The sequence below is a fragment of the Solanum tuberosum genome, unplaced genomic scaffold (genome assembly GCF_000226075.1).
Source record: "Solanum tuberosum cultivar DM 1-3 516 R44 unplaced genomic scaffold, SolTub_3.0 scf00928, whole genome shotgun sequence".
In the NCBI taxonomy this organism is placed as follows: Eukaryota; Viridiplantae; Streptophyta; class Magnoliopsida; order Solanales; family Solanaceae; genus Solanum; species Solanum tuberosum.
Genome location: NW_006239839.1, coordinates 35,125 through 46,493, shown reverse-complemented (window position 1 = coordinate 46,493; position 11,369 = coordinate 35,125). Strand labels below are relative to the sequence as shown.

Here is an 11,369-nt window from a genome sequence, read left to right as displayed (position 1 = left end):
AGAAAGAGATAAAAAGTTGATAAACTATCCAAGAGGCAGCAGCATCCCTGAGCATAATTGAATTACCTTCACTGTTAGAGACTGGTTATATAACATACAGTTCCTTAGCAGTCAGCACTAGGACAATGTAACAATCAAGTTTAAAATAATGACAGATTGTTGGTGTCAGGAATCCAAAAAAAATTGTTGAGATGATGATCTAAAATCAAAGACAAATTGGACATGATCTAGCAAACCAACTGCTGAGGAAGAGATTTGTATATTGTAGTTAACAGAAAAGATGATTCTAGTTGAATCATGTACAAAGTTATCATGCAATCGTTCAAAGAGTGTTCAAGAAGCATAGGACAAGGAATACTGTCTATGCAAGAACAATAATTTTGTACCATACCAACGATATATGAATACTAACAAGACAAAGTGCATCATTCAAATTACTCGTCCGAAGAGCCAAAAATAATTATTGATAAACACTGATATCAAATTCTTGAGATATGAAATAGGTTACAAACCTTGCTCGCCTCTGGTAAAATGTGGTTTCCTTCTTCAAAACGAAACTGCATAAATCGTTGTACCACATTGTCAAGCTTTTCAAGGGGGAAGAAAAAGGGTATAACTGTCTAATAGTAAGAAACGCATCATACCTGTACTCATCAGTAAATCCATACGCAAATATAACATCAGAGAAGTTCTCTAATACCTTAATAGCACAAGCATTCATCAAGTTCAAGGCTTTGTCATCATTCGGCTTCTCAAATCCATGCTTCTCCGAGAAACTAAACATATACAATGCAAATTAGAAAATCAAATACCACAAAACCCAAAAAGGAGCAAGAGTATATTCACAAGATACCAACACCAATTGACAAGAACTAGCACTTAACCTGAACAGAGACCTATACTTCAATAAAATTTTAACTGGATATCTCTAGATTTCAACACCTTTACCTTAATTTGCAGAAAGATAAGAAGACAAAAAATAAAGGCACATGCAAACCGTAAACATTTAAACATCTCATTACCTGCCAAAGCCGCGGCCATCAATTTGAACAACAATGATATTTGGGTACATTACTTCGTCTTCCACCTCAAAACATTTCACGTATTCATACTTGCTGTTCGCCATTCCCAAATGCCGCTACAACCTAATTGAAACAAAAGATTTATGTGAAGTTATAAATGTAACAAAAACCTATTTTTTCTCATTGGAATTTCAACAAACCTATTTGGGCCACTTTTAGGCTGAAAAATAGAGAATAATAAAATTTATAATGTAGGGAGAAATACAATCATGGTATTAACTATAATTTTATATTGTGTTTCTTTATCCCATATATGACCAATGCGCTTTGCCTTTTTTACATTGGTCATAAAAAAAACCATAGATATTTGCACATGAAAGAAAAAACCAAGATAATCTCCCAAAAATATAAAATAGGTACAAATTATTTCCAGCGAAAATCCAAAAAAAAATTAACATATTTACCCAGATCTAAACCATCAATATTAATGTAACCCCCAAACAGAAATCTGAATACCCAAAAAAAAATAAAGAGTTTTTTATAAAAGGAAAGTAAAAAGAATCTTATAACTCACCCAACTATGCTAATGTTCATATATTATATACATCAGATGATTAATTATAAACAATAAAAGAAGGTAAATTCAGCTAATCAAGAATCATAAACACATAAAAATCCATTCTTTAAGCAAAAGCACAAATCTTTACAACAACAACAAAAACTCCATTAAAGACCACTAATTAACAGAAGAAAGAACAAAAGCAAATATTTATAAAGAAGACAGAGACAGAAATATTAGTATGTGAGTACCTGAATTTATGATTTTTGCAAAAGTCTAATAAACTCTTTTTCTGTACTTAGGCCATTAAAGACCACTAATTAACAGAAGAAAGAACAAAAGCAAATATTTATAAAGAAGACAGAGACAGAAATATTAGTATGTGAGTACCTGAATTTATGATTTTTGCAAAAGTCTATCAAACTCTTTTTCTGTACCTAGGAGAATAATTTGACCATTTTTTATATTGTATATATATGGAAGCTGAGAAGAAAGATAGGTAAGAAATAAAGGGATTGGGTGGGGGGACGTTATAGAACTACAACTTTAATAATGAATGTGAATATATTTATTACTCCCTTCATGCAAAATAAAATACTATTAGTACTTTCTTCCATTTAAATTTAAACAGGATTATTTTTATTTTTGAAATGTTTTATAAATATTTGACACTTCTATTTTAGTATATATATAATTTTCCAACGAAATTGTGTTCTGTAAAATCGCTTCTTCTAATATGGCTCCGCCCCAGAATTATAGCTTAACGGCATGTTCAATAATGCAATAGTAGTTTGAGTTTCCTCCGTCGTTTTTCAAATTATTCTAAAATGCTTTATTTAAGCTGAGAATCTATTGAAAATAGTTATTTTTTTATTATGAGATAAGAATATAATATATGTACATTCTATCTTTCTCAAAATTCCACTAATGAAATTTTACAATGAATATGTTATTGTTATGTTTTTTAATCGATTTAAAAAAACAAAAATACTTTTTTTACCTATAGTAATTTTTATTTATACTTATTTTATCTTTAATAAAATAATTTATACCCTACTTGTTTTAAACCATAAATTTTTATAAATATCTTTTTATTTTTTAATTTTATTTTTTGATGACAAGGGAAACCCGCAGCCGCTACCCTTTGGGTGCGCACAGGGTAAAACCCCCGCTCCTATGCAATAGCTCGCAAACCACATAGGAGAGGTAACCCGCACTAGGCAAGCCTGGTGCGACGAGCTCGACCCAGAAGGCAAACCCCTTGCTTTCGCTTGCAAGGGGTTTCGAACTTGAGACCTCCAACATGGAAGTCCCAAGCTCAAATTATTTTTATTTTATTTTTTAATTTTCCACGTGCAGATTCGGAATATTGGGTTATATAGCACAACTCTACTATATTGCTCTGAATTATTCTCTCAGTCATATCCACTGCTAGAGTAAATGTCTTTTCTTCTTAAGCTAACTTTCGTTGCTAATAGCAACTGAGATTACTTTGTTGTCGGTCTTCTTGCATCTAGTTGGTTGTCTTGCTCCAACCAAGAGACAACCATGTTAGAATTGCCTGGTCGTCCATAAATTTAGAAAGAATAAAATAGTAAAAAATATTATATATATATACATCATTCAAGCGAAGTAATTTGTATTGAACACCAAATAGGTTAGAAAGCAATTTTTTCTTTTCATACTGGGCTAGATTCAGAGTACGTCTTACTAAATTTGTAATACAAGATAATCTAAGTTTGGACCTAAACTTCTCACAAGTAACTAAGTATTGACATTTCAAAAATACCTGATAAAGGAAAGTCAGCAGCAGAGGAGAATATGTAGCTGCCAAATTTTGTTAAACATGAAATATATGATCTTGAGGTGCATAAGCACTAATAACTAAGTATTGACATTTCAAAAATGCCACTTGAGGTGCATAAGCACTAATAACACTCAAAGTACATCCTCCAATGACTAGCTTAATCGTCGTCAACCTATCATTGATCCTCCTAACCTCCACCACTTGCTCCCTCAAATCCCCGTCTACTAAAATACCCACTCCATTTCTATCCTTTGAGCCTCCTGAGTACCACAACTTAAACCCGTCGACATCCCGAGCCTTGGAACCTACCCATCTAGTCTCTTGGACACAAGCTATATTTATCTTTCTCTTCTTGAGAATTTTCACTAGCTCTATGGACTTCCCCGTCAACGAACCTATGTTCCATGATCCTACCCTCAATTTATGGGGACCCGTAACCCACTTACCACTATTTTCCCTCGTCCTCGGCCTCAACCGAAGACATGACTCAATACCACCATCAGATACCAAATCCACTAGAAAGATACTGAATCTAATGTAAAATCTACACAGGAATACACTTAATAATACTGCAACAGGTGTATAATCTAAAAGACAAGATAGCAACAACTATACTAAAGGCTGAAGCACTGATCCAAACTATAATAGAAAACAAGAAAGTACTGATCCGGAATATAGAAGATGGAGCCCTAATCTGAACTAAAATGCCAATCAGAAATAAAAAATTCAGATAATCAGAGTGTAATGCACAATGCACAATCAGATAACCTTAAAATCTACTCCTATGCTCTTCAAATTATTGAAAGTATGGTGTAATTACCTACCAAGCAATATTAACTTACCTAACAAGAAGGGTTTCAAAGTAAAAAACAAAAACACAAAATCTGCAAGAGAGGGCCCAGAAAATAGATTCAGATCAAGAAAGAAAGAGAGACAGGATAGATAGAACCTGGTCGGTGAAGATGGAGGGCTTCGGTGGTCTTTGGGCAATTTTCCGGCCAGATCTGGTTGGTCTCTGGCGACAAACAGTAGCACTGCTGGTGCGCTGTTGTTTGGCCGGTAGCTCGCCGGAGTCAGAGCTAGCTCTCGCTGGTTGCTGTTGACCGGAGCTGTTGCTGTCGTGGGTTGTCGCCGGCTGCTGCTGCTGTCCGGTGGTTGCTGGTGGTCCTCGTCGGCTGCTGGACAGACGAAGAGAAAGAGGAGACGGAGAAGAAGAACGAAGGAGAGGGAAAGAGAAAGAGAAAGAGGGGAGCGGAGCAATCCCGTCGGAGCTGCCGTCTGGTCGGAGCAGCGCTGGTGCTCGAGATGGCGTTGGTGTCTCTCAGTTTCGCTGGCGTCGACGGAGAGAAAGAGAGAGGAGGGCTGCGGTGCTCTAGATTAGAGCCGATCGATTGCTGAGTGACCGTACCAGCATTCACTGAGCGGTGTGTATCACCCAGATCTCGGCGCGTGAGGTCGGAAATCTCAATATACAAAATATTTTTCATAACAAACATAAAATAAAGAATACACAAAATAAAATCCCAATCTATTGAAAATAGTTATTTTTTTATTATTATGAGATAAGAATATAATATATGTACATTCTATCTTTCTCAAAATTTCACTAATGAAATTTTACAATGAACATGTTATTGTTATGTTTTTTAATCGATTTAAAAAAACAAAAATACTTTTTTTATCTATAGTAATTTTTATTTATACTTATTTTATCTTTAATAAAATAATTTATACCCTACTTGTTTTAAACCATAAATTTTTATAAATATCTTTTTATTTTTTAATATTTCGTATCGATCTAATCAGAATCAAACGATTCTTTTTTGTTTTTAAGTCTGCAACTTCACGTGACTCCGACTCTGAAGGGGTAAACTGATTTGCAATAATTTAAACAGTATAAAGTAATCCAACTAATTTCTATATATTATAAATAAAAAATTATTTTTATTTTATTTTTTAATTTTCCACGTGCAGATTCGGAATATTGGGTTATATAGCACACCTCTACTACATTGCTTTGAATTATTCTCTCAGTCATATCCACTGCTAGAGTAAATGTCCTCTCTTCTTAAGCTAACTTTCGTTGCTAATAGCAACTGAGATTACTTTGTTGTCAGTCTTCTTGCATCTAGTTGGTTGTCTTGCTCCAACCAAGAGACAACCATGCTAGAATTGCCTGGTCGTACATAAATTTAGAAAGAATAAAATAGTAAAAAATATTATATATATACATCATTCAAGCGAAGTAATTTGTATTGAACACCAAATAGGTTAGAAAGCAATTTTTTCTTTTCATACTGGGCTAGATTCAGAGTACGTCTTACTAAATTTGTAATACAAGATAATCTAAGTTTGGACCTAAACTTCTCACAAGTAACTAAGTATTGACATTTCAAAAATACCTGATAAAGGAAAGTCAGCAGCAAAGGAGAATATGTAGCTGCCAAATTTTGTTAAACATGAAATATATGATCTTCTTTAGTTCCTTGAATAAAAAAAAGATTTTTTCAATTAAAATATCACTCATTTTGATTCAACATTTATTAGCTTAAAATATAGCAGAGTACGTAGTGGGAGTTAATTGGGAAAACAAATAGAAATGATAGACAATGGCTCATGCAAAGTACTATCACAAATATCAATTTCAATCACATAAGAGAAATGAAAGGAGCTTTAGTGGCAATAGAAATCAAAGAAACAGAACTATGTACTCAAAAACCAAATAAAGAAAACACAAAAGGGAGGAAGCAAGCATGGAGAAAATGAAATATTTCCTGTCAAAAGTTTGAAGGAACAGATCAAATGAAGTGCATAACCAAAAAATAGCCATGGTTTAAGCAAGTTCCATGGAAAAAAGCCTATAGTGAGTTATTGCAACAAACAGAAAAAAGAGAGAAAAGGTGAATGACAAATTAAAATGGACCAAGAATTTAGTTCAAGAGTTAGAAGACAGTAATGCGTAAAGCAAGACAGTAATTGGTCTAGAGGCATTACATCCCTTGCATTTAGAGGAGTCAAGTATACGCTTTTCAAGGAGAGACAGGGGTGTCAAGTTACACTTAACTCCGATGCAGAGATTTCAAACGATATCAGAAATTATATCAAGTCACAAGGACTTTTCGAACCTCAGAGATGTTGGGAAGACATTTTTGATGCAATCAACAATGCAAAGCATGTGATTTATATATCCTCCTAGTCAGTGTATACAAAAATTACCTTGATAAGAAATCCAAAAAGGCCAAAGGTAGGCGGAGAACTTACTCTCGAGGAGCTCCTGAAAAAGAAAGCAAGTGAATGAGTTAATGTTCTATTGCTAGTTTGGGATAATATAACTTCAGATGAGGTAGTAAAAAGAGATGGACCAATGTCAACTCATGATCAAGAAAGTGGAAAGGCACTGATTCAAGGGTTTCAAGTTGGTACACAAAAGATTCAGGGGTTTCAAGTTGGTACATTGTTTACTCATCATCAAAAGACAATCGTTGTAGACATTGAAATTCCAAGAGGAATGTCACATAAAAGGATGATAGTAAGTCTTGGTGATATTGATCTTTGTTATGGTCGATATGATACTCGAGATCACTCATTATTCAGGACATTGGACACAATACATAAGCAAGATTTTTATCAGCCTAGCTTTACAGGATCTTCAATCGTGAAAGGTGGTCCAAGAGAGCCTTGGCATGACATTCATTGTAGGCTAGAAGGGCCTGTTGTGTGGGATGTCTTGTATATTTTTGAGCAAAGGTGGAGGAAGCATATTGGAAATAAATTTATCTACTCAATGAATGAGCTTGATAAATTTATTATTCGTCCAACGGAAGTTACAACATCAAGGGATAGAGAAACCTAGAATGTTCAAATATTTCGGTCTATTGATGGTGGCATTGTTACTGACTTCCTTGTAAACCCCGAAGAAGCTTCTGAGGTAGGCCTTGTTACTAGATAAAGCGTCGTCATTGATCAAAGTATCCACGATGCATACATTAGTGCCATTCGTCGAGCTAAGAATTTCATTTACATTGAAAACCAATACTTTATTGGAAGTTGCTATGGTTGGAAGCCTGCAAATGATATCAAGCTCGAGGACATCGGAGCTTTGCATCTTTATCCCAAAGGAGATCTCACTCAAGATTGTGAGCAAGATTCAAGCAGAGGAGAGATTTACGGTCTACATTGTTCTTCCGATGTGGCCAGAAGGTATACCAGAAAGTGATTCTGTTCAGGCAATTCTAGACTGGCAGAAAAAGACAATGGAAATGATGTACACAGACATATGCAATGCCATTAAGACCAAGGGAAATACTATTGTTGATCCTAGAGAGTACTTGACATTCTTCTGTCTTGGAAACCGCGAAGTCAAAAAGCCTGGAGAATACAAACCTCCTTAGAAACCAGTTCCTGATACTAATTATGCAAGAGCTCAAGAATATAGACGCTTTATAATTTACGTTCATTCAAAAATGATGATCGGTGAGTAAACAATTTCAATTTTTTTTGTCTTACTTTCCTTTTTAATCCGTTTCACAAAGAATGTCTCTTCCTTTTCTGCCAACTATTCAATTCTAACTTTTGACGACATGTTAAGTGGTACATTCTACACATCTTTAGCTTAAGACCACAAGATTCAAGTCTTGTTTACTTTCTTAAACTCTGTGTCAAATTATAAACCAGACAGGCAAATAGAAATGGAGGGAGTACCAACTTTATCTCTATTGATCATTTTGATCAAACTAATGTTTGCGTCTTTTGTTCTTTCTTGAAATTGATGACGCATACATTATAATTGGATCTGCTAACATCAATCAAAGGTCAATGGATGGTGCAAGAGATTCTGAGATTGCTATGGGTCATGTTCAACATTTTCACTAATTACACTAATTTACGTAGTCTGGTCGTCCCTAATCAAGGGGTGCAAGTAAGAATATCTGATTTTCTTTTAGGTAATCCTACATTTAGCTACACTTGTACTTGTTGGTAGCTGATACTTTGAAATTTTTTCTTTCAAGACTTTGATAGATGACATGGAAAGTGAGGATTTGTATAGTTGACTCTAACTTGCTTGAGATTGAGGCACAATTGTCATTTTTATCGACCCTGCATTTAGTTGCTCTAGTCCTACACTGTGAATTCAGAAATATGACTTCATTATGTTAGTCAACCCCGTTGACAATGTCAAGGAGTTATCTTAAGCAAAAAACTGTGAACATGATTGTATATGGTTTTCATCAATCAACATTGAATTACAACATGTCACTATTACACTCGAGAAGAATCTATATATCCTAAGTCCTTATTTGTGCCTTGTGTAAATTTTCGTTAACTATTGCTTTAATTCTCAAGAACCTCGAACGATAATACATTATTAGTAACATTCAATGTGAATCTCAGTACACCAAAACCATCTAAAGAATAAGTGTTACAACATTTGATTTCACATTCTCTAGGGGATCCAAAAACAGAAAGGCAATAGGAAATCATAATGATAATACTACACATATATTGATCACAAATATGGTTCAGTAAAAGTAAATAGTGTACCTTAGCTTGTAAATATAGTACCTTGCTTGTAAGTCAAAATCTCAAAGAACATCTGTGAAAAAAGAAATACAGTAATTTTTAGTTGACTCAAGCATATCATCAAACACTTTTGCTGAATCAATGTACACAGCGTCATAGTGATTAGAATAATTTATATTGATATCACATCATCAAAGAACAAAACTCGAATTGAAATGCTTACAGGTGAATAAATAAATAAATAAAATCATAAGTCGTGGATTCAACGGCATAATGCTAAGCCAAAACTTTACTTCAAAATCTCATTCACCACCCATCTTCTCCACCCATAAACATCCACTGCAAGAACAAAGATAAGAGTAAACAAAGTTGAGGAATCGGGAAGAAGTCTCGGTCCTAAAATAGAAGCAAAAAGGGAAGAATGACCATTTTGCTTCAGCTGCTTAGAAGAGACGATCTCAGAGAATGCAAAATAAGATGTAAAATATTACACGTGTTTACCTTACATAGAAAGAATAATAAACGTGTAATTAGCAGATATAGGATAAAGACACCTATCAAATAAAATGAGCCCAAATATAAGGTACTACTCACATTACTCTCGGTACAATAAGTATTTGTTGTGTTGGTCCTATCCTTGTTCACTTATTAGTTAGGGTAATATATATATATATATAAGGTACTACTCACATTACTCTCAGTACAATAAGTACTTGCTGTGTTGGTCCTATCCTTGTTCACTTATTAATAAGGGTACTCACATTACTCTCGGTACAATAAGTACTTGTTGTGTTGGTCCTATCCTTGTTCACTTATTAATTAGGGTAATATATATATATGAGCCCAAATATAAGGTACTACTCACATTACTCTCGGTACAATAAGTATTGCTATAATTTTGATGGACAAAAAATATCGATAAATTTACGATGGTTAGGCCTACGATCCCCTTTCCTCCTCTTTTCCTTCACCTTCAACTTCTTCCCAACAGACATTGCAACTCTGACTTTTGATTATTATACAAAGGATTTTATTTGGCGTTTAAGCAGCTTAATGTTGGGTTTGAATGAATTAGAACGTCATGCGGAAGCTTACAATTATAAAGGTGATAAATTAGATGATAAAAACTATACTTAAAAGCATAATATCGTTATATAATTTGGCCAATTGGCCTACATATGACAAACTTATAATATAAAAGAAAATATTAAAATTTGTTGGAAGAAAAATCTACCCCTAAACAAAACTCTCTAAATAACTACATTGTGAATGTTTTTATGTTCTTGATATGAGCATAATAATTTTGAGTTCCAAACTTTTTGAAAGAATACCTAAATATGGAAAATAATTATATTTTCTTTTTTAAAAATATTAAAACAATTATGATAATAATTTAAGTATTCTTCAAGAGAAAAAGTAAAATTCAAATTTAATTTTAAAAAATAGGATAAAACCACAACCCACAATTCTCATAAGAACAGAAATATAACATGAGAAAAAACTCAACTTCAAGTTGAAACCCCCAAAATTAACTCAATTTTGCAAAAATACAAGGCGTATACCCACAATTCACAAAAATTAAGAAGAAATCCTAATGAAAGATTTCAACTTTACACTAAATACTATAATGTGAAGCAAATACACAACCATTCAAAGCTTATCATTAACAAGGAATATAAATTCTACAAATTTGCAGAACCTAAGATTGCTTCACTACAATATCTATTAGAAGATACAGATAAAAAAAATAAAAAATTCTTTGACAATCAATACCTCCCCCCCCCCCACCAAACAAACACACACACAAATATGTTCAAATTTGCACCCAATGTATCGACTCCAACACTAAAATTCTATTTTCAGCAAAAAGGAATGATCTTTTATCCTGAAACCCTAAGATAGCACAGTACACACCGAATCAAAATACAAGAGCAGTTAAATCCCTAAATATTCAACAACATTCCTCAAAATCCTAGCTTTCTGCCACAAAAGAATTCCACTACCATAGAAGGGACTGGTTCAAGAGATAATCAGAAATCCTAGCCATAAAATTTCCAAAAAAAAAAAGACAGAATCAATCATGATCTTCAAAGACACAAAAAAACAAGTTCATAAATATATGCAGCAAAATAATTAAAAAAATTACCTCTTAGAAAAAATTGTTCCTCCTCCTCCTTCTTCTCCTCTTTTACTTTTGTGATTGAAGAAAAATTCTGCTGAATTTGCAAGTGAAAGATTATATAAGAGGGCTTTGGGGATTGTGGGGATCGTGTGTGATAGTGTATCTGACGGCTCAGAATGATTATCCGTGTGCTTTTATAATCCAGTGTCTACGGTTATTAAATGCATTAACTGTGTTTTTTGAAAGTGATTGGACGGCTATGATGTGATTTTGGGATGCGTGCCGAATTGAGAATCCTTAATACTTGGTTCTCATTGGTTCAAATTATTGAGAGTTCAA

General features: G+C 33.7%; 2 protein-coding genes across 7 annotated transcripts in view; one reads left to right on the top strand and one right to left on the bottom strand.

Annotated features, from left to right (window-relative positions):
* Window positions 1–11,369, bottom strand: part of LOC102600251 (tRNA(His) guanylyltransferase 1-like) — a 21,058-nt gene that overhangs the window by 8,063 nt on the left and 1,626 nt on the right. The window contains exons 2-7 of one of the 6 annotated variants that reach the window (XM_015305657.1): window positions 9,132–9,247; window positions 8,930–8,981; window positions 6,605–6,662; window positions 1,023–1,145; window positions 645–776; window positions 513–557 (exon numbers count right to left, since the gene is read on the bottom strand). In XM_015305657.1, the coding sequence (XP_015161143.1) occupies window positions 513–557; window positions 645–776; window positions 1,023–1,126 (281 nt within the window). In that variant the 5' untranslated portion in view covers window positions 1,127–1,145; window positions 6,605–6,662; window positions 8,930–8,981; window positions 9,132–9,247. Of the gene's footprint in view, window positions 1–512; window positions 558–644; window positions 777–1,022; window positions 2,574–4,337; window positions 4,868–6,604; window positions 6,663–8,929; window positions 8,982–9,131; window positions 9,248–11,369 lie in introns of those variants that run through there. The other 5 variants (XM_015305660.1, XM_015305659.1, XM_015305658.1 and 2 more) reach the window with 5 other exon arrangements.
* On the top strand, window positions 6,867–7,847 carry LOC102599916 (phospholipase D alpha 1-like). Its single transcript, XM_015305663.1, has one exon. It carries the CDS (start codon window positions 7,366–7,368, stop codon window positions 7,777–7,779), a length of 414 nt encoding a protein of 137 aa, XP_015161149.1. The 5' UTR covers window positions 6,867–7,365; the 3' UTR covers window positions 7,780–7,847.